Source organism: Gekko japonicus, unplaced genomic scaffold (genome assembly GCF_001447785.1).
Source record: "Gekko japonicus isolate JY-2015 unplaced genomic scaffold, Gekko_japonicus_V1.1 scaffold283, whole genome shotgun sequence".
NCBI lineage: Eukaryota > Metazoa > Chordata > Lepidosauria > Squamata > Gekkonidae > Gekko > Gekko japonicus.
In genome coordinates this window covers 759515-787380 of record NW_015166429.1, presented here as the reverse complement: position 1 = coordinate 787380, position 27866 = coordinate 759515, and the positions used below count along the sequence as shown (strand labels likewise).

The following is a 27866-nucleotide window of genomic DNA, read 5'->3' as shown; positions in this document are numbered from 1 at the left end:
ATATACCACTATCCAGTGTTTATCCATTGCCCTGTACTATAGGCACAGTTCTCCCAATTCCAAAAGAAAAAAATTAAGTGTGGCAAATACACTACAGTAGAATTATCTACCATGGAGCAAGGCTCACCTGTCCTTCACTGGGATATTCCCTTTCTGATGCTGGCTGGTATCAGAGTCCTGTTAAGAGAAAATTGATTCTTTCTGGCAAAACTCTTACTCTGCAATATGCAGAAGTCATTTCGGGGGGGATCGCGGGGGATCGCAGTTCCCCAGGTGAGGTACGGGGGCAGGGCACATGACGAAGCCCCGCCCCCTGCTTCCGGCCACCCCGCTTCCGGCCCTCATTCAGCCAGGAGGAGGCAGGAGAAGAGGGCAGGTAAGTTGCTTCCTCCCTGCCTCTCCCCACCCCTGCCTGCCTGGGGCCAGGGAGGGCCTTCGTGGGGCTTCCTTGCACTCTCGCCGGCCTTGCAAGTCCACTGCCAGGCCCCTCATGGGGCTCGGCAGTGGAGCTGCAAGGCCGGCAGTGGCGGCCGGGACCGTTGGGGGCGGGGTGTGTGGCCTTATGACACACTTCCGGTGATGTCAGTGGGTGTGGCATATGCTAATGAGTTATGCTAATGAGTTCCCCTAGCTCTTTTTCTACGAAATGACCCCTGGCAATATGTATTTTCCCCCAACCATGGCAGAATGATTTTAGTTGAGAAGCATAATCAAAATACAAGAATAAATAAAATTATAGTTTTTTATCCTGAAGCTAACCATACAATGGAGAAGTTCACAAGAGTGATAGCAACTTGCCGATGATCAGAATGGTCTGATATTTGAACTCATGTTTTCTAAATCTAGTGTGCTGAACCACAGTGCCGTTGCCTGCAATTGTACAATTTGAGTTCTGCTTGTTCATCTGTAAATGTCAGTTACTACTTGAAGATGAGGCACTTCTTGCAACCAAAACTGTGGTAGCAAGAGCATTAAGAATGCTACGTACAGCAGCAAGTCCTGTTGCTAGGAAAGAGGACTGGATAAAAAGACTATGGAGCTGATGGGCAAACCGAGATTGCAAAGAGAGTCTTCCTGGTTCCTTCTCTAGCGTTTCTCTTTGTGTCTTCTTCTGTTGGATAAGCAAGAAGTGGGTTGCCTGAAGCAAATGTCTTTTGAAGTCCACTTCCCTCTTAACTGGTTCCCAGATACCATGCAGAGATCAGGAAATACCCCCCTGAAGCATCTGTAATTTCTGTATCATGTGATGCATAAGCGGATGTGTGGCAGCTCTAAAAGTTAGCATTATTCCCATTTGTAAATAAAATAGTGCACATTAGCCATTATTCTTGCTGGCTTTTGTTGATGAGATTCCATCACCTGCTTTCTTGCCCAAATTCAGAACATCATTTAAGAAATCAACAGGAGTTATTCATGTGTTACTGTATGCTCCATCTGACTTGGTTCTAAATGCCAGGATAGTGATATGAGTACTTTATCTTAAGACAGAGAGCTATTCTTTTGATATTTATTTACTCATGAATATACTCCCACTGAAGGAGGAGACTGTTACAGGAATTTAATGGTGTTGAGTAGTTATGAAAGAGAGGAGCTGTGGTGGCTCAGTGGTTAAGACGCTGAACTGCAGGCTGGAAGGTCGGTAGTTCAGCAGTTCGAGACCCGAGTGCCGCAAGACAGAGTGAGCTCCCATCTTTGGTTCCAGCTCCTGCCAACCTAGCAATTTGAAAGCAAGAAATTGCAAGGAGATAAATAGGTACCACTTTGGTGGGAAGGTAACAGCGTTCCATGTGCCTCGGCGTCTAGTCATGCCAGCCACATGACCACGGAGACGTCTTCAGACAGCACTGGCTCTTCGGCTTGGAAACGGAGATGAGCACCACAACCCTAGAGTCGGATTCGACTGGCTTTCGAGCAAGGGAAACCTTTACCTTTAGTTATGAAAGAATATTAATGTCTGTATTTTTAGGATTTTAGGCTTTATGGGATATAAACATATATATCTATTTTGGGCATGTATGTGCAAGAGCATGACTTGGATGTACAGTTTTGGATGTTTTCAGACATCGACTGAATGGTATAAGTAAACTAGTCCTCCTGGGAAAATATGTAATTATAGCATTGTAGGAGCCCTTCAGCCAGTCCTAGCAGTAATGAGATTCAGAGCTGCAATATAAGCCAGCATGTTCAAAATATTATAACTGTGAGAAGTCCCATCCTGCATGTCTGTCTTTTAAAAATGTGAAAAATGTCTGGTATTTCCCACCTTGTGATAGAACTTGCTACTGAAGTTTCTACAAGGAACATGATCTTCATAAATATAGTTACAAGTCTTAGCTCTTCCAACCAACTTTTATGCATGACTCCCAAAATCCTACATCAAAGGACATTTGAGTTGTAGATTAGGGTGTGGCAAAGCAATTTAAAATGTGACATTGCATTATACCTGTTATATAACACAAATAATGTGTACTATGTAACAGAAATAACTAATAATTTTTTTAAAAAATGCTGTGTGCTGCATTTGACTTGCACAGGAGCAGTGCTGACCACTTAAAGAGGAATGGTTTCTTGTGTTCCTGACAAGGAGCAAGAATGGGGAAGACATAGTTCAGTGACAAAGCGCATGGCTTATATGCACAGACCCCCCTAGTTCAATTCCTGGTATCAGTTAAAGGAGCTTAAGTTGACTCAGCTGGGAAAGACCTCTGCCTGGAGAGCTGTTGCCATTTTACTCTGTACTGTCTACTCTATGTGGATCAACAGATCATTGTATGAGACAGCTTCATATGTTCTCATATGTAAGGTCTGGGCTCAGCAGTAGCAAGCATGCTTTGCATCCAAAACACCCCAGGTTCAGTCTCTAGCATTTCTGGCTGAGGGAACTTAGATAATGGTTGAGACTGATCCATGTCTGGTACCCTATAGAGCTTTAGCATGTTGAAGTACACAGTACAGAGCTATGCCAACCAATGTTGACATAAGGTAGCTTGAGATGCCCCTGTGAATTGGCTTGGGCTACAAACATATCCAAGGGAAGTCACAGAAGGTATCAAATTGATATTGTGTATAAGTGCCCAAAATAGTATTCTTTCATTTCTTACTGAAATCACTACTATTTTTCCTATTTATCGTTGTTGTTTTTTCTTACTAGGTGTTTCGATTGCCTGTCCAGGAATGCGATATTTATTCTACTTGTGAACAGTGTATTAATGCTCACGATCCTTATTGTGGTTGGTGTGTAACAGAGGGAAAGTAAGTATTGCATATCATATCGTAGAGGGGTATATATCATATTATGCAAGTTAATTCTTTTCATGATATTGTTGCTGAATAATTTCTTTAAAGCATTTATACCAGAACTGGAACAGTTCTTCATCACCAATTACCACAGTATAAACATATAATGAGCAGCAGGGAAGAAACTAATTTGCATATTTTATCTGTATAGTTTGTATATAATTTGCATGAAAATGGTGGTTGCCAAGCCGCAGCTGGTGAACATCTAGCATTTATCTGGTAGTAGTCTTATTCTAGCATTATTAACCCTAAAAATTCCTGAATGCAGCCCTTCCAGTGGGTAAAGGGGCTTAGAAACAATTGGGTGGGAAAACTATTCCTTCTTTTTTCTTCATTTGCGTTTCTAAGGCTATGCGGGCTCAGTTTGTGTGCATTGCTGAGCACCGCATTGTTGGGCTGTAGAATGGGCTGTGGAAAATAATCATCTCCTGTGGGACTAAATGTAGTTTCCCTGAATGCGCGTATATCAATTTTACAAGACCCTTTTAACCAGTTTCATCTTCTATTTAGTTTAGCAGATCAGTCTTCTGGTGTTGGTAGAACCTAATAATCAAAATCCTGAAGTAGACATTTCCTGGAAGTAGAAATGACAAGACTGTTGTTTAAAAATAAACTAGTGCTTTTGTTTGCTTGTCTAATCCACTCAATTGTTTACATGCGCCTATATTTTCAAGCCTATCGTGGCACCTATGTGAATTAGAAATCAACTTTTTAAAAGTGGTTAAGTCATAAACTTGATTGCATTGATACACTTCCTGCTGTTTAAATCCATACATCTTTTAGAACACACTTGCATACTAAAATAAAACCTTTTCAAGTGTATTCTTTCCAACAAGCCACACAAACTATAGTGTCTTTTAGGGTAACAGATATATAAAAGTACATTATGAAATTACAAGTATCAGGACATCTTATGGAAGACATGACAATTTAAGCTGTCTAGAATTTCTGATATTGGATCTGAAACTAGTGTTTGAGCACAATCACACGCACAATTAGCCACGCCATAGGGGTGAATGCCAGGCGGATTTAAAGGGCGCAATCAGACACGAACATCTGGGAAGCGCCCTGCACCCATCGGCAACCCGTTTTGCTCCACTGCAGAAGCAGAGTAAAAAGACACCGGGGAAAGTCCAGTAGCAAACGAGTTGCTATCGGCCATGGACAGACTTTCCCGTCTGGTTGCTCCAGCGTGCTCTCATGGCGTCGTCTGACCAGGCCATCCCGACTCCATGCCGTTCCCCCCCCCTCAGTATGCGCATCATCGCACACTCCATAGGGAGCCCTCAGTGCTGAGATGCGATTCATCCATTTCCCATTTATGCGAATCGGAAACAAACAGCCCCCCCCCCAAAAAAACAGACTCACCTGCGGTTGTGTCTGATCATGCAGTGGCAGGCTGTCCCCGCAGCTTCAAAGGACTGTGTGATCGCGCAACTGCTGGTCAAATTCCTCCAGAGGAAATAGCCTCCCTTCCCCCCCCCCCGGTTTATCTCACGTGTGTGACCGCACCCTTTGAAACACACTTTCTTTCACAAACATAAATGTGAACTACAGTAAGAAAAATGGCAAAAATATAAAGACAAAAGGTGTTTTGTGTGTGCGTGTTTGAAGCAATTTACCTGTGATTTTGCATTGGCTGTTTGGACTTAAAAGGATTTCCAATCTCTGTTTTTCTTTCTCATTGGACCATTGGTTAGAATAGCTTTGTGCAGTGTTATACATGCTGTGGCGGAACGAGCCTGCGTCCGCTGGCAGACCCCACTCTGCCCACCTCTCCTTTGCCTGACCTGGCACTTGAAGTGGCAGTTTTTCACCACTGCCTCCGGGTATTGCTGCCACCACTGTCCCTGTCTTGGGCTCTGGTTAGGCGGGACAGCCTCCCAACCTCCCTCTGCTGTTGCTAGGAACCCACCTTGGGGCTTCCTGGTAATCTTCGAGGCTCCCCTGGAGAGTTGGCAACTGACCGTTTTGCCCTTGTTCTCCTTTTCAGGGAGTCTCCAACCCACTCTTAGCGTGTCCAAGTGGCTGGGGGAACTATGTGGTACAGAGGGACTTCTCAGGGTCAACAGTAAAAGAATTTATTTTGAAATCACTCAACTATATACAGGCATATTAACAGTGAACTGAAGAATCAAAATAAAGATGGATAATAAATCGCTCCATCTCTCCCTTCACTACACATACCCTGTCTAGATGGTCTGCAGGGCAGGCACATGACTTGCTTTCAATGGAGGAAGTTCGATTAGCACAACTCCCAACATGGCCTCTGCCTCCTGCAGTCTCCAGCCGACAGCCTGACTGGCTCCAGACTTCAGGCAGACTGCCCTCAATTCTCACAGACTGGCTTCCTGCCCAAAAGCTCCACTATATCAAACAGCCCTTCCCGCCCAGGAAGTGGCTCTCCTTCCTGCAGCATTCTGGGGCAGATCTCCTCACCACCTAGATGTACTTCCTGTCCTCTCTAGGGAGCTGCCTTCTGACTACTGGTTGGAGACAGGAGGGGGGGGAATGAAGAGGAGACTAGGCCAAGGCCTACCTCAGGTTTCATGATCTCCTCCTATCTGGCCCACACCAACTTAAACATAGGCATAAAATGGCGTTTCTCCACTCATGCTTTTCTGTAGTTCTAAAAAAAAATAGTTTCCCCTCATGTGAGAAGCAAGAGGGTGTCTACAGGGCAAACTCGCAAGTTTACAGAAGATATAACCAAAAATAACCCACACTGAGATTCTAAGTTTATGTATGTATATTTTTAAAAATACCACATAATATTTATTCAGTCACTGTTCAGCAGTGAAAGGTATAGCTTTCTGTGAAGCATTCTGACATAACGGTTGCCACTTGGCTAAATTATATCTCAGGAATAAGATTTAAAATCTGCTGCACCAAACCCTTTGAATATCTCCAGGCTTATTTTTTAAACAAATAACGGGGAATAGGTATGTCAGACAACATGCTTCTGACTTTTAGATAAATCAACCCCATGGCAGAAACATATGGGATTTTGTGGTATGAAATGTATTTTGTTTGTACAAAAGTGTTTATTTAATTATAGGAAGCAGATGGATTTCAGGGATCTTGCTTCCTCTCTTAGACATTTGAACTGTTGCAGTAAAATTATCTAGAAGTTCGACATGAAGCCAAAAACCCCACCCCTAAGTAGACCAGCTTTAGATATAGGACTAATGTGTGACTCCAAATTGAACAGTTTGAATGGGTGGCAAGGAGCCTTAGGTAGGTGTCTGAACTTGAACATGTCACATATTGAAAAGTTTTCTTCAACTTTTTTTCTGAAGAGTTTCTACTGGTGTCTCCTCTCCCTTGCAGTTATGAAATCTTTCCGTCTTTTGCAGTCAAATGCAGTGTTGATATTTTCTAATTTCATGATATGTCAAAGAAAAATTAAAACAGATACATTTTCCTGTAGAAGAGTTACAGATGTTGTTATTTGAGCTGGGGATGGGAAATACTTTCAAGATGAATAGCTCATAGTAGTACCATGTTCAACTGCCAGCAGTAGTGGACTCAGCACACATGTGCCCACTCACTCCTCTGAATGCCTTATCTTCTGCCTGAATATGCCTCCTGAGAAGGCTACAGCAAACCTCTTTCCACAGTTATCATGATGAAGCCTCACTGTGCTGCTTATCCACATACCCTTTTTCTTGTGACTTGGTACATGTGGGGCTCTGCCTGCATACCTCGGGATAAAAACTATATGGATTGTGGTATCACTATTGAAAGGTGAGGGCAATAACTGTGCATTTGAGCTAAGGAAGCCGCATTGCAAAGCAGACCAAAAGCCCATACGTTGGACATTTTAACATGAGTTTTGCCACACATCAGTAGCTCAAGTAGGGTAATATTCTCCATGCTACTTAGTAGAGTGATGTAAATGACTAAGCTACTCCCCAGCAAAAGAGTTCTCCTGTGATGGCTTGGTTGCCTGTATGGGCTTAGAGTCTACACAGTTCTCAAAAAGAGCCTCCCTACTGCCCAAGCCGGGCTGGAGGCTGTCTTCACCAAGAGGCTGGCTAGTCAGAATTACAAAGGGGGGGTAAAGGCACCTGTATACCTCTAACTAGGTAGTGCTACCACCAGTCCTTTTGTGTCCCTCCAGTCAAGAGCCAAAGGACAAGCTCCTGACCTTACCAGGATTAACTAGGGAATCCTTCCTGCGAGGTTGGCTCACAGCAGGAGACCCACATGTTATTCTAGAGGTAGGAACCATCAGTCTAGGCACTACATTGTCCTACTGCAGCAGTAGAGACAGAAACCAAAAGTTGGTAAATAAAATATATGCAAAGAGTATTATTTTAAAAAGTGCAGAATTACTTAAAAGGTTACTGGGAAGGAAAATAATAAAACTAGAGTTTAATAGACTAGCTAAACACTTGTAGAACCTTGGTTCTCAAAGAACAAGATGTTACCCATTCAGTTCTGGGTCCAAAGTATACTCCGTCTCCAGAGTCCCAAATGCCAGACTGGTTCGCTTCAGCAGTCAGAGCTTCCATGATGGCCAGGAGTGAGCAAGGCGATGTAACATGTCAGCTTCACATGCAACACCATCATACCCCCTGAACAGATGTTAATAGCTTATTTATCATTTGAAACCCAATCGGTTGCTAGGCCTGTGCACCAATTAGGGTTCAAGCAGTATCTTCCAGATACAAGTAGGCCAATCAGTGAAAGGATAATTTCATTGGTCTCTGGTCATGTCAGAAGAGCAGGTGATGTGATCTGCAGCTTCACATCACCATTCCCTTCCCACAGTGCTTAATTGCTTTGGAATGTTAATGAGGGAAGCCAAGGCCAGAGAAGAACGCGTTATCTTGCAGGTGCAAGGATGTTCCCTCCCCCCCAGCACGTCTGTGTGAAATTTAGGAGTCTTAAAGACAACATTTTTAACAAGAGCATGCCGCAGCAAGACTGAACCAGACTTTTGAAGCAAACTCCATTTTGAGTGACCCAACGTTCTTGACAATAGTGGAGCAGCAAGGCAGCATGTATAGCTTTCCTGGAATCTCACAAAGAGGACTGTAAAGGCCTACACCTATGGAACATCAACATTTGTTTGAATTCTTAAAGAAATAGAGGGCCTAGTCATTTTTGAACTGGGATCCCCTGCATCAGAATTCTATTTGTTGAGAATTGTTGCAATTCTTCACAGTGTAGGCTGTAGAGCCTGGTTCCTATCAACATGTGCCACTTATGTGGCTTTTCATTTTTTGTTTATATAAATGTAGTGCTTACAGTCCCTAAATTATAATCCAGAAGTTAAACTGTAACTTAAAATTGTTTGGCTTCTATAGCAGTTTGCTCATTTTTGTTTGATCTGATGTTATGAAATTAGTATATATACATCAGTATATTTCTTGAAGATGTGTTCATTTGGAATACCATATGTCTGCCTTTTTTTATCCTGCTTTTCTTTAAATGAGTTCAAGTCATGTACATGGATGTCCCTTGCCACACTGTTAGCAGTCAGCACTCCCCTAAAGTTGGATAGTTGGCACCCAGAGAGAAAGCAAGCCCAGACACCCTTCATATACAATCACTTCCTGGCCTAAAGATGACCCCACAAGGAATGCCAAGCAGAAAACCAGCCTGAGAGAAACTATCTAGAAGTAAACTCAGGAACTGAATTGCAAATAAATCTCCCCAACCAAAAGGCAATGCGTATTTTATAACAGTCAATTTCTCAGGAAAACAGCACCCTACTTTGATGGTACCTCTTTCAGGTACCGACTTCCCCTCTTGGCACCTACAACACTGTTAGCATATCTATAGCATCTGGAAGTTTCATGCGTCCTGCATCAACCACATCAACTGCCATATCCTAGCTCCAGGAGGGCTATCAAGAACCACTCAATACTTTGATCTCCCTCTGGGAAAATTATTAATCATTTGTCCAAGTTTCTGGGAACCTTCCTGTAAACACTTTTAGCTATTGTTTTAGGGGCAAACCTGTCACATTGCCTGAAGGCACATTTTCCCTATAAATACATGAACCCAGCTTCAGTACGCACACTCTCGTCTTGACATCAACTTCACACTGGGGGAAGCACTGGTCGCTTCTCTCCTCCACGGACCTGATACTACAAGATGGGGTAAACATCGCCTGCCCTAAACCACTATTTTCCCTGCTACTTCCTTTTACTTTCCAAATTAGGTCTTGTATGCTTGTTATACAGTGTGCTTTGCTCTTTATTATTTTTCAATAAAACTCTACCAGTTGAACATCAGCCTGGTTTATTTGAGAGTTCTCTGGGAAAGGACTCCTATATACACAGGTAAAAGATCCCGAGTTATACTCCTCTCACTAAACTAAATTCCCCAAACAATTTATTATTAGACCATTTTGAGTAACACCATTTTATCCCCACAATCCTGTGAAGTTGATCATGCTGAGAGAGACTGACTGGCCCAAGGTCAGTTAGTGGCTCCCATGGCTGAGAATAGATTTGAACATAACTCTCCCATGTTCTAGTCCAATGCTCTAACCACAGTACTGCACTGCTTAGCATTCTGGTTACCCGGTTCAGAAGTAGTCAACCAAAAGGGTTTTGGGATTGATGCACCTTCCCAACAAAGAAAGGCTAAAGCATTTTGGCCTTTTCAGTTTATGAAAAAAGATGCCTAAGGAGATTTTATTGAAGTTTATAAAATTATGCATATGAGAATAATTTTATTTATTTATTTATTTAGATTTCTTAACCGCCCTTCCCCGCTAATGTGCCCTAATGTGAATAGAGAGAGTTTTTCTCTTTCAGACCCATAGCTATCACATTTGGGTTTACCCCATTGATGGGCAGTAGACGAAAGATAGACAAGAGAAAGTTCTTCAGAGTATAACTCTCATGGAATAATACATTTTTGATGTTCAGTGGCTTAGAGGGCTTACAAGGTTGTTAGCCAAATTCATGGAAGCTAGCAGTTCAATCCTACGTGGGCTTACTCCCATGTCCAGTCTAAGCCCACTGAAGTCTATTGTTGGTCTATCAGGTAAATATGTTAAAGATTGTCCATGTTCAGATACAACAGCAAACTAGATGAGTTACCTTCAGGCTTCCCAGAAGCATTTGGTTTTTTTCTGTGTAAAAAAATTACTGGAGCAAGCAGAACTCTTCTTATGTCAAATATTGTGTACTGTCCAATACAAAGGTCACCAACCTTTTTGAGCCCATGGACACCTTTGGAATTCTGACACAGGGCGATGGTACCATCAGAAAATAGCTGCTGGGGAAGGCAGAGCTACACATAAACATATAGAGGAAGCCCAAGTGCAGGGGAAAAGAGGAATAATTTTAAAACTATATGCTGGCAGAGATTAATTGGAGGTAGAATGGAACCACTACTGTGGTGGCAGCTGTCACAGGCTGGGGTGCCAGTCAGAGGGGGTTCAAAAACAGGCCAAGTTCGGGAGCCAGGAACACAGAGCCAAGCCCAAAACTAAACCAGGGTGAGGAGCCAGGAACACAGAGCCAAGTCCACAGTCCAAAACCAAACCAGGGTGAGGAGACAGGAACACAGAGCCAAGTCCAAAATCACTAACCAGAAATGTAGTCCAAAGCCAGAGGGTCCAATAGTCTAGGTAGCTGAGCCAAAGTGGATGTGAGGTGTCATGAAGCTGACTTATTGCTTCCACGAAGGGCTCTGCCCAGAGTGTTGAGCTAAATGCTGCTACCAGTTAGCCAGCCATGCAAGCATCCAGGCTCCTGTTAAAACTCCGGGCTAACTGAGCGTCTTCCCTGTAGCCTGGCCTCTCGCCCCCTGATTGCTAAGTTTTGACACAGCTGCTCCCTTAGACAAGTCACACATGGAGGCGAGTCGGGAGGGCTTTCATCTTGTGATTTCTCCCCCTCATCTGAGCCAGGTGCGAGGAATGCTAATGCAAGTGGCAGCTGCAAACTGTCCTCTTCACAGGGGCCAGCTGTGGTTTCTGCAAGTTCTGGCAGTTCTGTCAGCTCTCCCTCACCCATGCTCGTGACAGCAGCGGCCACTGAAACAATGTTTTAAAAAAAACATACAGCAAATCAGATCTCTAGTGGCTACTCAGATGCTATACTGGGTAAAAGCCCCACTTGGGCCCGCCCACATTCTTAAAACCAGGAAAGTATCAGTGGGTGCCATGGTGCCCATGGAAGCAATGTTAGGGATGCTCCCTCTAAGCTGTGGAGTCTTGTGAGCAAAAATTCTACTTTGTGAGCTACTGGCATTAAAATTGTGAGCAAGTGATTTAGCTGCTGCATTAATTAGTTTGCTATGGAGCCATTCTTCCTGAGCTAAAAAAAAAATGCGTGAACCGGAGGCTAAAAAAATGTGAGCTAGCTCACACTAACTCAGCTTAGAGGGAACACTGTTAGAGACCCCTGATCTAGTACACAATCAGATATCCAGAGACCATAATCATTTAAGACATAATCAGAAACTATGGTTTAATTAAATTAAAAATGCTTAATGTTGGTTTTTCAAATGTGAGCCTCTTTATGGTTAGGTAGGGTCTGTCAAACAAGTTCATTAGCCACAGTTAGGCTTAATTATGGTTTTATACAGTGTACAAACAGACATTCTAGCTTGTTTTCCAACCCTGTTGCACTTAGGGGCCAGTGGGGCCAGGGGATTTTGGGGGGGCCAATCCACCACCGGCCAGCTGGCTGGTGGGAGAAGCCCCACCCCCAAACAGCAGCGTCCTGCAGGGATGCCACTGACACAGTGAAATCACTGGTAGTGATGTTGTCATACTGAGGGCATCATGCGGCGACACTAGCATTCATGGGGAAACTCTATGGCTACCGTAGAGTTTTTGCCCTGGATGCTAGAGCACGCAATGCCCCCAGTATGATAACATCACTACTGGTGATGTAATTGTGCTGGGCGTGTTTTGCAAATGCAGCAGAAAAATCCCAACAAGGAGCCAGAGCCCCCCACTGCAGGTAAGAAGAGATTTGGCAAACCTAGTTGCACTCCCCGAGATGCTTGCCTGGAGCAAAAGTGATGAAACCAGCATTTGTCAAAACAAACTGGAATGCCAATACCATCTTTCAGACCTAGTATAATGTTGATTTCATGCCCCCTTTGAAGAATGATCCTAAGCCACATGGGCTCTTGGCCCAGAGGGGTTGTCATGTGGTTTAGGATATTTTTCAGAGGGGGCCTAAAATAAAGCATTGTACCCAGCCCAAAAGACGTATTGGGAGTCCCAGTAGAGCTCTAGACCCCACAATAGGTTCACCCAGACTCCCTGTGTTGGTCCTTCAGATATTTCACCGAGCATATAATGACTGAAAGTGTATAATTTTTCAACAATAGTTTTACTTGAAGTTCACTTTCAATCTAGGAGTGGTGTTATGCAAAATTCTTTGCAATGGTTGTTTTTTCTTTGTAGAAGAAGCAGGAGCTCACAGACCAAACTGTTAAACAAGCTGAGGCTAAAGATATGGTAAAGAATGAGCATTGTTTCAAGAATAGGTAAAAATAATCCACAATTCATAGACACAGTATTACTTCTTAACGGCAACATGGGGGTTTTTTTTTGTTTTTTTTAAGTATTACATCAGGTTTTCTCTGGCATATAGTGAATTGCATTCAAAGTAAATATTTGTGCATTTATAGTTACCATTTGAACATTCTCACAGGTAATTATCCTGTCATAAAGAACAATAAGTAAACCAAAGGGAGGAAATGAAATATTAAACACACATTCTCTTTCATCTTTCCTCTGTCAATTCATATGTGTTTCTACTCTTGTTGCATGTTGATTAATGAGCACCGATCAACATTTTTAAAAGATGCCTGGAATGACTTTAATTTTTATAATTATTTCAGGTGCTCAAGAAAAAAAGACTGTGAAAGATCGGCTATGGCAAATAATTGGCTCTGGAGCCCAAATGGCAAATGTTTGACTATTACAAGAGCTCAGCCTCGAAACAGGAGTCGCAGGGTTCCAGGCAAGGTAATCAGAATTTTGTAAAAATAATCAGGAGTCTTGTGGCACTTTAAAGAGTAATCAGTTTACATTCTAGCACATGCTTTCATGATCTAGAGCTTGCAGAGTTTTTGTGTGTATCATGGATATAAAATTTATGGAGACACAGGATTTTAAAAAAAATGTGTGACTTGGTATAGTCATGTACATAGCTACTTCAAAATATTTAAAAGGAAATGTTTCCATGTAATGGCTACTTGTTTACCTGCTTTTTAAAGGAAGATTAGTTATTTTACTTATTTAAAACATTTATCAGCTGCCGTTCTTTACAGAACTCAATTTACAGCATAGATAAAACACAAAATAAAATGCATTAGAATATAAAAACCTACATTTAAAATCACAACTCAGGACTGCTCATAAACTTAACCAAATGCCATCTCAAATAAAACTGTCTTCAACTGCCTCCTAAAGATCACAAGTGAGGGGGCCAGGTGCACCTCCCTGGGAAGGTTGTTCAATAATTGTGGGGCTGCCACTGAAAAGCCCCTCTTTCATGTATTCACTGAACGAGCTTTCATGTATTCACTGAAAAGGGCAACTCGAATGATAAAAGGGTTGGAACACTTTCCCTATGAGGAAAGGTTAAAGCGCTTAGGGCTCTTTACCTTGGAGAAAAGACGACTGAGGGGTGACATGATCGAGGTTTATAAGATTATGCATGGGAAAGAGCAGGTAAAGAAAGAGGTACTTTTCTCCCTTTCTCACAATACAAGAACTCGTGGGCACTCCATGAAACTGCAGAGCGGTCGGGTTAGAACGGATAAAAGGAAGTACTTCTTCACCCAAAGAGTGATTAACACATGGAATTCACTGCCACAGGAAGTGGTGGGAGCTACAAGCATGGACGGCTTCAAAAGGGAATTAGATAAGCATATGGAGCAGAGGTCCATCAGTGGCTATTAGCCACAAGGTATAGCTAGGGGCTCTGGGGCAAGTGATGCTCTGTCATCTTGGTGCTTGGGGGGGGGGGGTCAACAGTGGGAGGGCTTCTAATGTCCTGGCCCCACTGCTGGACCTCCTGATGGCACTGGTATTTCTGGCCACTGTGTGACACAGAGTGTTGGACTGGATGGGCCTTTGGCCTGATCCAACATTGGCGTCTCTTATGTTCTTATGTTCTTAAACCACTAGGCCATTCAGGTTTGACCCAGAGCATATCACTGATGAATATACAGTGAGGACGTCCTTCTTCACCCAAAGAGTGATTAACACTTGGAATTCACTGCCACAGGAAGTGGTGGGTGCTACAAGCATGGATGGCTTCAAAAGGGAATTAGATAAGCATATGGAGCAGAGGTCCATCAGTGGCTATTAGCCACAAGGTATAGCTAGGGGCTCTGGGGCAAGTGATGCTCTGTCTTCTTGGTGCTTGGGGGGGGTCAACAGTGGGAGGGCTTCTAATGTCCTGGCCCCACTGCTGGACCTCCTGATGGCACTGGTATTTCTGGCCACTGTGTGACACAGAGTGTTGGACTGGATGGGCCTTTGGCCTGATCCAACATTGGCGTCTCTTATGTTCTTATGTTATGTTCTTATGATTGATGGAACAGTCAGGAGGGCGTCTCCGTGTGATTTTAATTCCCAGGCAAAAAAAATATGGTCATGGCTTTACAGGTCAAAACCAACTCCTTGAACTGGGCTTGGGAGTGGATCAGGAGTTAATCACATAGTTCTGCACAGAATTCAAACGTTCTTTTCAAGATAACTGGTTACGGGTAGGCATACTTTTATATAAATAAAAGAAAGCCCCCTCACCATAAAATCAATGCCCAGGCCAAACCCCTGGACCTAGAGACACCAAATTTGGGGAGAGCACTCCTACCGTAATGTAGATACTCACTAAAAAAGGATTTTTGGAAATTTGACCCCTAAGGGGGATCAAAAGGAGTAAAATGTGCTCCCCTATTGATTCATATGTGGCTGCCAGGCTGCTGCCTCCTTGCATCCCCCACTTCCTGATTGGTCAGCTGCAGAGCTCAGTGTTCTGAGGTAAAAACAAACAGTTACAGGAGACTGCACAGAGCTAATGACAGTTGAGGAAATCAGGAATGGCCAACAACCACCTGTAGTGGTAATGCTGCTGGCCCAGCCTCTTTGATGGCTTCCAACACAATCCCCCCACCTCCTACATCTAACAAGCAGTTGTCTGTCAGGTCAGCAGCAGTTGCAGGGTGCTTAAAGCCACAAGGGAGGCCACCCCAACAGTAACGCCTTAGTTATCCTGCCAGCCCTGCCTCCACAGTGGCTTCTAATACTCCTCCCCCTCCCCCTCTTACACTGGACAGGCAGCTGCCTGTCAGGTGTAGAAGAGGAGGTGGGATGCTTACAGCTGCTGGGAAGGTTTGCTCAGCAGGATTGCCTTAGCCCTGCTGCTGGCCCAGCCTCCATGATGCCTTTAAAAACAATCCCCCCCAACACCAGACAGGCAGGTGTCCGTCAGGTGTAGGAGCAGGACCAGGGTACTTTAATCCATCAGGGATGCCACCCCAGCAGGATCACCTTAGCGATGCTGCTGGCCCAGCCTCTTTGATAGCTTCCAACACACTCCCCCCATCTCCTAAACCTATCAGGCAGTTGTCTGTCAGGTGCAGCAACAGTTGCAGGGTGCTTAAAGCCACAAAGGAGCCCGCCCCAGCAGTAATGTCTTAGTGATCCTACCAGCCCTGCCTCCACAGTGGCTTCTAATACTCCTCCCCCTCCCCCTCCCCCACCTACACTGGACATGCAGCTGCCTATCAGGAGAGGAGGTGGGATGCTTACAGCTGCTGCGGGGGTCTGTCAGGGGTAGGAGCAGGACCAGGGGACTGTAATCCATTAGGGATGCCACCCCAGCAGGATCACCTTAGCGGTGTTGCTGGCCCAGCTTAGCCACACTCACACCCACAATGGAAATATACTTCGAATTTGTAGAAAACTGGTTTCCTTTATTAGGTTATTTAACTTCTTACATTGTGGGTTGTAGAAAACTGGTTCATATGAACTTGCTTAATATCTGATTGCTCAAATGGTGTTTTGAATATGTAGTTATGTCCCAGTTCTAAAATGTGACATAAATGAGAAGCATTTTTGTTTTGTTTTTTAAAAAGTGTGTGTGTGTGCCCTCCTCCCAAATTCAATATCCAGGCCAAATCCCTGCACCAAGAAACCCAAAATAAGGGGAGTGCATTCCTACCATGACGTCAAACCCCCCCCCCAAGAAATTTCTAAGAAACATGACCCCTGCTTCTTAAATTATGACTGCTTCTTAAATGGACAGTTCTATGTGGCCTGCTCCAGAGTGAGCTCATCAAGCAGCCTGGTGATCCTAGCACCTGAGGGCAGAACCACCAATGTGGCCTTCAGTAGAGAAAAAAAAACAGTATGTATGTCTCACTTCATTTCTTACACTACAGTCTTCTCTGTTAGAATTCCTACAACAAATGTCACATTTCAGATTTCACATCATCAGTATTACAACTGGATTTACGGAACTTAAATGCCGTAGTGAAGCACGGGTATCAGGCTAGTTTACTATATAGAAATGAATTCATATGGCAAATTGGGATGCCTACATACATGCATGCAGATTTACTTACTGATAGGCGCTCCAGCCTGCCATATCAAAGTTTTAAGAGGACATTATTCTCAACATTCTTGTTCAGATCCTGTAAAAACAGTTCAGCAACTTTATGCCTCTTTATTGAGGAAATCTGATCAAAGTAGAGTTTTGATCTGGAACACCATCTAGAATGAGTTGCACTTGTTATGATTAGGACATCCTGGACCCCCCCCCCCGGGGGAGAGCTGTGATGGAGGAGGAAACGTGGGAGGGAGGGAATATAGCCTTAGTAGTTGCAGTCATCTTACAAAAGGAAAAAGAAAGAAAGAGAATAATTAAAATAATAACTCAGTGAAGCCTCCAGAATTATAGAGGATTTTTCTTTCATGTTATGTGGTAAAAGCATTTAGAAGCTCCTGTTCATTAAATAAGGTCTTGATGTGAGAAATTCATGCAAATGTACATGAGTACATTAGAGTCATTTATCACTTGAAGTCCAGATTTTTGAGTTTTAAGATACATACCATAGCAGACAAAATACTAAGACCCCTCCTATATAATCAGAAGGAGCCCTTGATATATAGATATTTCAAGAAAATATTTGATTTTCCAGACAAGTTCAATGGCCATGTAAATGTGTGATGCATATTCTTTTTCAAATAAAGAAAGTGTTCTGTTTTGGAAAAAAAAAGCCTGTCTGGGAAAGAGAAGAAGGGATTTTTTGTTGCTGTTGTTGTTTTTGGGGAAAGAAGATGGTATATTATACCTTCTGGTTCTAGTGTGCTCTGTCTGGTGGCTTGCTGTTCAGTGTGGTTCATATATTCACCACAGGCATGTTGCATTTCCTAAAGCAAAACTGTCTCAGCTTGGAAAATGGGCCACACGGTTCTTTACAGATGCACAATAGCAGAAGACTGCTTGGAGTAAAAAAACACACATACAAACTCAAAATAAAGGGCAGTTGCAAAAACAGAACATTCAGATAACTCAGGGTGTTCATTCAATTCAAGGAACCCATTGTGGTCCGTGTCTCCCCCCCCCCCCCCCCTTCTTCTGGCTGCTTGTTGCCTTGCATCAGAGCAGTCATCAAACACTTGAGTGCTTGGCTGGCATGACTTCCTAAGGCTTAGGAAGCAACCAGACATCACTCTTTTGTCAGCCAACTTATTTCTGTCGCCTGGCAGCCAAAGCGTTGCTTCATCTCTCCAGCTCTGAATGGGTATTTTGAGGAAACTTTGTTATCCCTTCAAAACAAGCCTCTCCGTTCTTTCCAAGCCTGACTCGTGACTCCTGCTGTGTCCTCTGGTCATTGTAGTTGTGTGGCTAACATGTTTTAATTATGCTGGAAAAGTTTAAATAAATTCTGTGCTCAATAGCTGTTGCACTTAGGCTGGAAACAAAACCTGCAGAGAAAAAAGAATGGTAGAAACTGACTAGCAGTGGTGATGTAACTCTGATGCAGAACTGTTGGGGGGGGGGTTTCTAATGGGGGGGAACTCTTGACAGTTGGAGTTTGGCAATTGAGACAGTCAGTTGGTTTTAGTCAGTTGGCACTGTGCCAGGGACTGTGAACACCTCTTGTTGAACACCTCTGAGTTTGAGGAGCAAATGAGCTTTCTCTACGGATTTCCATATTAAGGGAACCTGAGAAGAGCCAAATATAGTTCAATACTACAGTGAAATCTACGGAGTCTTGAAAGGAAAATAAACTCCTTTTGGGTTAAACAAAAGATTCACATGCCTCTCACATAGGAGCTATACCCTGCTAAGAGAGAGAGAGTCGGAGTTAGTGGATGAAGTGTGTGCCAGGATGGTTTAGTGGACTAGCCGGGGTCCAGAAACCAAGGCACAGCAAAGGTGGAGAGTACCTGAGAAATCCCTAAGAGAGTCAACAATCTAGAACAGCACCAGGGTTGAGATCAGAGAGAGGGTGTTTTGTACTGTGTCATCTGAAGTGACTGATTATAAAGGAACTAACCTAAAGCTGAAATATACCATCTGGAACTACATATCCACAAGCATCAATTTTTTCACCTTGTACATATATTCTCTGCCTGTCCTTGTAAATAAAATCTTCAGTTGGTTTTACTGTTCCAAGTTGCATGTGCCTCAGTGTCTGACAGTATCTGACAAAGTTAAACAGTAAGCTTCATCCTATAAAAAGGCAGTGTTCATAAAAAGCCCCAGAGACAATGTGGCTTGATTTGTGACAGGACGAACTGTGTGGGTTCCTGGTTGAAAGAGGCTGGCAGACAACGTCAGTGGAAAATAAGACTGCTCCAGCCTGAGAAAGGTTAAAGGAACCAAACCCTACATACTCAGAAATAGGGGGGTTCGTCACAGAAACATAGTAAAGGCATTATTTTTTCAAACTAATTTTCAGGGTGAGATAATAAGATACTGTCCAAGTATTTACCATGCATTCCATCCTTAGGGGAAGAGGTTTCTGACAAATGTCTGACATTTACAGGTGATGTGGTAAACCTAGCTCTTTTCCTACCCCAGGCGTTCATCCAACATGGCAACTCTCATAATACTGTGGGGTCATGAGGAAGGTCTATATTTGTCAGCAGCTCTGTTCTGGCAGTTCCGAATCCTGATGTTCAGTCTTCAACTCACATTGCTGGTCAAAACAAGGGAGATTAGCACTGGCTATACAACCTACATTGTTAGTTCTCAAAATAAAAGAGCCAAGGTTATGTCTGTGGAACAAAGCGCCGTGCATCTCCTTTGGCACTACATCTGTGGAACATGTCTGTGGAACAAAGCACCATGCATCTCCTTTGGCACTGCATTAAAACCATGCACCTCCTTTGGCACTGTCATTGTGTAAGTGAGCCTACCCTTCAGTCTCTTGATTTCAAGTCATCTCTTTTTACATTTGTTGGTCTCTCCAGGTAGAATTGACTCTAAGCCCTATGCCAGATTTAAATGAAGATGACCAGCTACAGTGTCACTTTGGTGAAACAAGTCATCAGGCGGAGTTAATGGATGAAGCTATTATCTGTCATCCTCCAGAGGTAATCCCTCCGACACCTAAAGGCCAAGGTAAAGAAACAGTAGTGCCTCATGTTTAGTATACACTTATATTATACACTTAGTATACACTTATAACCTTAGCAAAGGTTAAGTAGATTTTTATTTTATCTATTTAAAACATCTATTAACCGCCTCTCTCGCTTATGGAACTCAAGGCAGCTTACGATATAAATAAAATGATTATAAAAACACAATAATAATAATAATTTTAAAACCCATAAAGAGTAATATTTTTAAAAACTCCAGTTAGGACTGCCAATAATAAAAGCTAAATTAATCAAATTCTGTCTTCAGCTGTCTCCTGAAGCTTAATAATGAGGGCACCAGGCACACCTCCCTGGATAAGTTGTTCCAGAATTGTGAAGCTGCCACAGAAAAGGCTCTCTCATGTACCCACCAAACAAGCCTCTTAATTGGTGGGATAGTCAGAAGGGCATCTCCCTGTGATCTTAGTTTCTGGACAGGAATGTACAGGAGAGAAGATAGTTCTTCAGATACAACAATCTCCAGCCATGTAGGGCCATGATAAAGGACAAAAAAGCTGGCCATGATAAAGGACAAAAACGGTAGAGACCTAACAGAAGCAGAAGAGATTAGGAAAAGATGGCAAGAATACACAGAAGAACTATACAAGAAAGACCTCGATGTCCTTGACAACCACGACAATATAATCACTGACCTCGAGCCAGACATCCTGGAATGTGAAGTGAAATGGGCCTTAGAAAGCATTGCTAGTGGAGGTGATGGTATCCCAGCTGAGCTATTCAAAGTCTTAGAAGATGATGCTGTTAAAGTGCTGCACTCCATTTGCCAGCAAATTTGGAAAACGCAACAGTGGCCACAGGATTGGAAAAGGTCAGTATACATTCCAATCCCAAAGAAGGGCAATGCCAAGGAATGTTCAAACTATCGCACAATTGCACTCATATCACACGCTAGCAAGGTCATGCTCAAGATCCTACAAGCTAGGCTTCAACAGTACATGGATAGAGAACTGCCAGAAGTACAAGCTGGGTTTCGAAGAGGTAGAGGAACTAGAGATCAAATTGCCAACATTCGTTGGATTATGGAGAAAGCAAGAAAGTACCAGAAAAACATCTACTTCTGCTTCATTGACTATGCTAAAGCTTTTGACTGTGTGGATCACAACAAACTATGGCAGGTCCTTAAAGAGATGGGAGTACCAGACCACCTCACATGTCTCTTGAGAAACCTGTATAATGTCGTCGGAGAAATTTGATCACAATCTCACCCGGCAAGTTGTTTTGCTTGATATACTTAGAGTACGACCGATGAATGGCAGAAGTGAAGAGGACCTAAAGAGCCTCTTGCTCAGGGTAAAAGAGGAGAGCGCAAAAGTGGGCTTGAAGCTCAACATAAAAAAAACTAAGATCATGGCATCCGGCCCCATCACTCCTTGGCAAATAGAAGGGGAAGTCGTGGAAGTGGTGACAGACTTCACGTTCCTGGGATCCCAGATCACCGCAGACTGTGACAGCAGCCATGAAATTAAAAGACGCCTACTCCTTGGGAGGAAAGCGATGGCAAACCTAAACAGCATGATAAAAAGCAGAGACATCACCCTGCCAACAAAAGTCCGCATGGTCAAAGCAATGGTATTCCCAGTAGTTATGTATGGCTGCGAGAGTTGGACTATAAGGAAGGCCGAGCGCCGAAGAATAGATTCTTTTGAACTATGGTGCTGGAGAAGACTCTTGAGAGTCCCTTGGACTGCAAGAAGATCAAATCAGTCAATCCTAAAAGAAATCAACCCTGACTGTTCCCTGGAAGGCCAGATAATGAAACTGAAGTTCAAATACTTTGGCCACCAAATGAGAAGGGAGCACTCACTGGAGAAGACCCTGATGCTGGGAAAGATTGAAGGTCAAAGAAGACGGGGACGGCAAAGGATGAGATGGTTGGACAGTGTCATCGACGCAACGAACATGAAATTGAGCCAACTTCAGAGGACAGCGGAAGACAGGAGGGCCTGGCGGGAGCTGGTCCATGGGGTCGCGAAGAGTCGGACTCGACTGTGTGACTGAACAACAACAAGGGCTTTAAAGGACAAAACCAGTACCTTGAATTGGGTTCAGAAGCAGATTGGTAGCCACTGTAGTAGCAGGGATATTATAATAATGAAATTAACTACATTATGCACATTAAATTTGGATTCGGTTGGATTAACTATTAATTCAGTTGCCCGTAGATAAATTTACTGATTTTCTTCCAGTATGCAAACATAACTTGTCTGTTCCAGCGTGTTCAGTTGCAATTCATCCATAGAGGGCATGTCCACAGGTCTCTAAGGTTTCGCATAAAGCTCTCTTGCATATAAGCATATGAGCAACTATTAGTATCTTAGTTTAATTAAGTAGAATCAGCTGATAGGGGAGGCTCAAGCTTCTGTTTTGCAGCCCACTTTGTGTGTGTTGGTTTAGAGTTTGAGAAGAAGTTTGAAGGATAACTATTTGGCTCTGATTGGTAAAATGAATAACAGAAGAGAACAAAGAATGACACAGGTGACATTGACGTTTTTATATATTTTGTCAGTGAAGTGAATATGCTGTCTGTCCCGTATCAAGCCTTCTTAAAAGATGCCCCTTTGTTACATTTCCAAGATATAGATGTTAGAGTCGTTTGTCCCCTTGATTCATAATTACTGAAGACTTTGCACAAATCTGTTTATATAAGCCCATTTTAAGCACGTCGGCAATCTTCGTATTTTATTAGCAAGTAAAAAGATCACACATTGTTTTTTGTTTTTCCATGATGCTGTGTCTCTTTTAGACTGCTTTAAGTGCAAGAGGCATTAGTTCAAAGTGTATTCTTACATGACTCCCAGGCACACCTATTTCTTCCAAAGAGTTCCATCAAATGTAAATAATCTTATGCTGTTAGTAAATATCAGTTTTAAACTGGAGTGCTGAATTAACTTGTACCATTATTATTATTATTTTTGGCTATCCAATTTTGCATTTGACCCCAGAGTAAAGATTGAAGTGAAAAACAACCTGGAATTTCCTATAGAATTCTTCACAAAGTGGGCTTAAATTTAAGCTGTCAGCACTCTTTCAAAAAGCTGTTAAGAGGAAAGCTGAGTTTGAAATTGCTCAATAGCTTGTGAAAATAGGTTGTCACAGGGGCTTGATGATTTCTATAAGAGGAATAGCCAGAAGCCTCATTGAGGGAAATCCCAGTTTCTGTATATAGACCTCTGTCTTTAGTTCACCAAAGAATCCAAACCCATTAAAAGAAGAAAGTAGGTACAACAGACTAACTTTCCAAGATGCTAGAGTTTACTTATTATGTTGAGTACATATTGCTTGTTTCAGTAACCTCTGACATCATCTACTTTATTCATAGTATAGAATTCATAAATGTTAAAGGGTGCACATGCTGTCTGAAAAATAATTACTTGAAAAATACTTTTTTTTCTGACCATGCATTTTATTTTTTATTTTTTATTTTATTGTTTATCTTATTGTTTATTTTGGCTTGCATTTTTAAGTAACAGGACAATTATTCCTCTCAAACAGGAACAGAACAGTCAGAAATAAAGTGTTTATCATACTTCCTCTATCGCTTCCCAGTTAATGTTTGTACTTTCAGTTACTAAAGAGTTAACATAATTTCATTCAGAGTGAACATAAAGTTGCTTTGATCCATGAGTTCAACAAATTCTTGAAATTGGGGGGGGGGGGTATTGCAATTGTACCTTTTTATTCTCAATCTTTTTTTTCCCCCCTGATAGACCATGTCTTAGTTCCACTACGTCTGACCTTTGGTGATGGTATATTTTTTGCATCAAGTACATACCCTTTTTATGACTGTGGAGAAGCTATAAATCTTTCAGAAAATGAACCGTAAGTTTGTAGCTGCTTAACTCCCTCTCTCCGCTGTATATATCATGCTGAATGCATTCAAATATTACAGTACCTTAGCGAATGCTATTGAATACACTCATAGCTCTCAAAATATAAGGCTGACTTTCCTGTGAGTGAACACGAGCAGATTCCAGGAAAGGTGTAAACTGCTTATTTACTACAGTTTAGTTGTGTGTCATGAAATCATTGACTAGACAAATGATGCTTTCACACATGCTGAATAATGCACTTTTAGTCTACTTTTAATGCACTTTGCAACTGGGTTTTACTGTGTGAAATAGCAAAATTCACTTGAAAACGATAACTAAAGTACATCGAAAGTGGGTTGAAAGTACATTATTTATGTATATGAAAGGTAGAATTCCAGCTTCCATTCCAAGCAACTGCTTCGAACTGCCACTACCAGTGGGTGGGAATGGCACCAAAATGGGAAGGGAGACATCAGCCAGCAGCATCCCAATGTGTACATGTCACTCCCTGTACACCTGGAAGACATTGGGAATGCTCTGGTATTTGGGTAAAACTCTATGGTTACATTATTTATGTATATGAAAGGTAGAATTCCAGCTTCCATTCCAAGCAACTGCTTCCAACTGCCACTACCAGTGGGTGGAATGGCACCAAAATGGGAAGGGAGACATCAGCCAGCAGCATCCCAATGTGTACATGTCACTCCCTCTACACCTGGAAGACATTGGGAATGCTCTGGTATTTGGGTAAAACTCTATGGTTAAAACATAGAATTTTGCCCAAATTTCAGAGCTTTGCCCACAATGCACTGACGTCCTTTCCAGCGCCCACCACCACCCAGTAAGTCCTGCACCCCCTGCTGGTTGCTGAGAGGACCTGGCAACCCTAGTGAAAGCATGTGTAGTATGTAGTATGTGTTGTGGAAGTGCTTGATGGAGTTTGGCTCCTGTGGAATCACTTCCCTACTTTTCACAAGCCTTTAGCCTTGCTGGCCCATTCACCAGGCTGACAAGTTATACTGTTTACTTTGTCTCTTTTTCTTGTAGTTTGGCTTTCTGAGGAATTAGACAGTTCTTAACTACCTCATCTATTTTTGCTTTGTCAGTTGTTGAACAAACAAATTATTTTGTTGACTGATAAAGGTTCGCCCAAAACATAAGATGTCTGGTACGTTGTAAACATTTGCTAGTACCTGTAAGTGCATCAAATACCAGGCCTCAACCAAACATGTCAGAGTTTGACAACACTTCTTTCTTGTGCCTTGGGTGGCATTTCCATGATAGAATGGCCATGTCAAGACATGGTACCTTTCAGATTTCTGAATTTCAGATTTACTATGTGGCTTTTAAGTCCTTGGGGGGAAAAACACTTTTCTCTGTGTGTGAGTACTGTGTACCTACCTTCTGGAGTCTGGAGGAGTGGGTTGGCCAGCAATGAGGCGGGAAGTATTGAAGTTAATTTTTCTTCCAAAATTAAATTGTGATAATAAGGAAGAAAGAAGGGATTGCAAACTAAAACTTTGCTAACTTTTGTTTATCCATACAGATGCTTTTCCTGTGCAAGCAGTAGATGGAATTGCGAGTGGGACTGGCATAATCATAGCTGCGAGGATCCATCCTTAAAAGAAGATGTGATTAAACAAAATATGGTAAACTTCAAATGAGCATGTATTCTTGTAAACTACTTCATGCAATATACTCCCCCTTGGTATGGACATGAAATATAACATTTGGATTGCATAATTATGGGTAGGGGGAGGACAGAGGTTTCAAGAATGGAAATGATAGCTTGACATATGCTGCAGTAATTTTTAGCATGTCTAATTTGAAAGGCTACAGTCAAATTTGTCACTCTGTGCTACTCATGAAAACTCTGCAGAACAAAATAATTCCACTGTCCAAAATCTGTTGAGGTTTATAGTCATGGATATTTAATTGTATATAAAATGTCTGTTTCTATAGGAGGAAGAATGCCCACAATTTCTTAATCCCAACCCTGAAATAATACCTATGGACTGTGTAACAGAAGTACACTTTGAAGGGAAGAATCTAGACAATTATCAGGTACTTAAATAATCTTTTATGCTTATAACCTATTTGTTTCCAGGTAGGCTTATAGGTGTTTCCCCCTCTGAATTCCATTACCTGTGAATTCTTGCTGTTGAAAATGTGGATGTGGTTTCTGCAGCCACTGAATAATTGAATTTCTACAAAAGTACGGGTTCCTGCTTTCAAAATTCATTTGTAAATCATTTTTGGTAATGAAATTTGTATAGTTAATTTCAGTCCACACTCACAGTATGCTACAATGCAGGTGTCCATAAATCTTGTTGAGCCTGTGGAAACTGTTGGAATTTTGGGGAAGAGTGGGTGCCATCACAGAATGACAGCTGTAGAAGGTGGTACCAGTCATGAAATGGCTGCCATGAGGATTGGGGTCAATCACAAAATGTTGTCAAGTTCCAAGCTAAGCACTTTACTATGGTGGAGGCAGCAGTTTCCAAATAAGTGTTCCGGAAGACTCTAAGGTGAGTCCTCCCTGGGGTCTTCTGAAACATTTCCTGTTCCAGTGTGATGGAGGAAAGCCAGGATTGGCTTTTTGCTTTGGGACTCTTCTAGAGACAAAGCGAGTGGGCAACATGAAACATATTAATGGGTACCATATTGAGGATCACTGCTCTCATGGTTTGTGGGTGCTCTTGTGCACATGAGCTGTCCCAGTGGAGGAAACTGTAAATGAAGGAATGCATTTATGGATCTGGTTCCTCTGCTGAAGAAAATGTCAAAGGCCTTGTGAACAGGGTAACTCAACGGCTGCATTTGAGTTACAAAAAGAACAAACATTTAGAAACCAGTTTCATTTTATACTACGTTAATAAAATATCAAACAGTTATGTACATGAAAAAATAGATTTTTTTATTTAGAAGATTTTTATGCTTTCCACTAAAAATAGTACTTAAAGCAGATTACAAATAAAATATAAATTACAAATGCCGTGGAAGCATAACCCATAGCAGCAGCATAATAGCGATAAACAGCAACACAAGAAAAATAAAATCAGTGATAAAGATCAGTAAAAACCAGGCTAAAGAAAGTAAATCAGCACTATGTCAAGGAATCAATTCAATTCATATATTACCAAATGCCCTCTGGAATAAAAAAGTTCTTTGTAAGGCCAAAAGTGAAGGGGCAAGCTGAGTATTTTGGATCTTGACACTCCAGTGTTTGGGACCACAACTAAAAAAGCCTTACCACATGTGTCCCCTCCCATCTCACCTCACTTAACATGAGTGTGCAGAACAGTTGATCTTAGATCATCTGCCATGATCTTAAATCACTTAAATTTTGAAGTTCAGTAGCAGCACTTAGTACCAGACAACAAATCAGACTTAGTGCACTTAGTACAGTACTGGTAAAAAATGTCTGATACACTGTGCTCCAGTTAAAACCCTTGTAGTCCCATTTTGGACCAGTTTCATTTACATTTCTCCCTTACTGAAGGCAAATTCAGACAAGCTTATTATACATGTGCACACGAAATACATGATGATCAAGACTAGCTGTTTTTCTTTGTGTATGTTGTTATGCTGGCTTAATGTGTGGAATGATTGTTATAATTTAGATACCGTATTTTTCGGACCATAAGACGCACCGGACCATAAGACGCACCTAGTTTTTAGAGGAGGAAAACAGGGAAAAAAATATTCTGAACCAAAAAGTGTAATTAAATATTTAATAAACTATAACACAATAACATTTGAACCATGTAAAGTGAACAGCAGTCAACAGCTGATCCTTCCACTTTTGGCCCTGTCATTCCACTCTGTGGCCATGTGATTCCAGTTCCTGAATACTCCCGCTCCACCCTGGGGCTGTCATTCCACTCCATGCCCTGTCATTCCAATTCCTGAATACTCCTGCTCCACCCTGGGGCTTTCATTCCACTCCGTGGCCTGTCATCCCAGTTCCTGAACACTCCGGCTCCACCCTGGGGCTGTCATTCCACTCCGTGGCCCTGTCATCCCAGTTCCTGAACACTCCTGGCACACCCTGGGGCTGTCATTCCACTCCGTGGCCCTGTCATCCCAGTTCCTGAACACTCTTGGCACACCCTGGGGCTGTCATTCCACTCTTGGCCCTG

At 42.4% G+C, this 27866-nt stretch overlaps 2 protein-coding genes across 2 annotated transcripts in view; both read left to right on the top strand.

Moving 5' to 3' along the window:
- LOC107110946 (plexin-B2-like) overlaps positions 1-24784 on the top strand; it is a 99082-nt gene extending 74298 nt beyond the window's left edge. The window contains exons 5-9 of the mRNA XM_015411803.1: positions 3152-3252; positions 13129-13255; positions 19727-19877; positions 23623-23734; positions 24772-24784. Coding sequence (XP_015267289.1) covers positions 3152-3252; positions 13129-13255; positions 19727-19877; positions 23623-23734; positions 24772-24784 — 504 coding nt within the window. The remainder of the gene's footprint in view (positions 1-3151; positions 3253-13128; positions 13256-19726; positions 19878-23622; positions 23735-24771) is intronic.
- The window catches only part of PLXNB2 (plexin B2), a 147918-nt gene continuing 143708 nt past the window's right edge, over positions 23657-27866 (top strand). The window contains exons 1-3 of the mRNA XM_015411815.1: positions 23657-23734; positions 25271-25373; positions 25687-25788. Of these exons, the coding sequence (XP_015267301.1) occupies positions 25371-25373; positions 25687-25788 (105 nt within the window). The 5' untranslated portion in view covers positions 23657-23734; positions 25271-25370. The remainder of the gene's footprint in view (positions 23735-25270; positions 25374-25686; positions 25789-27866) is intronic.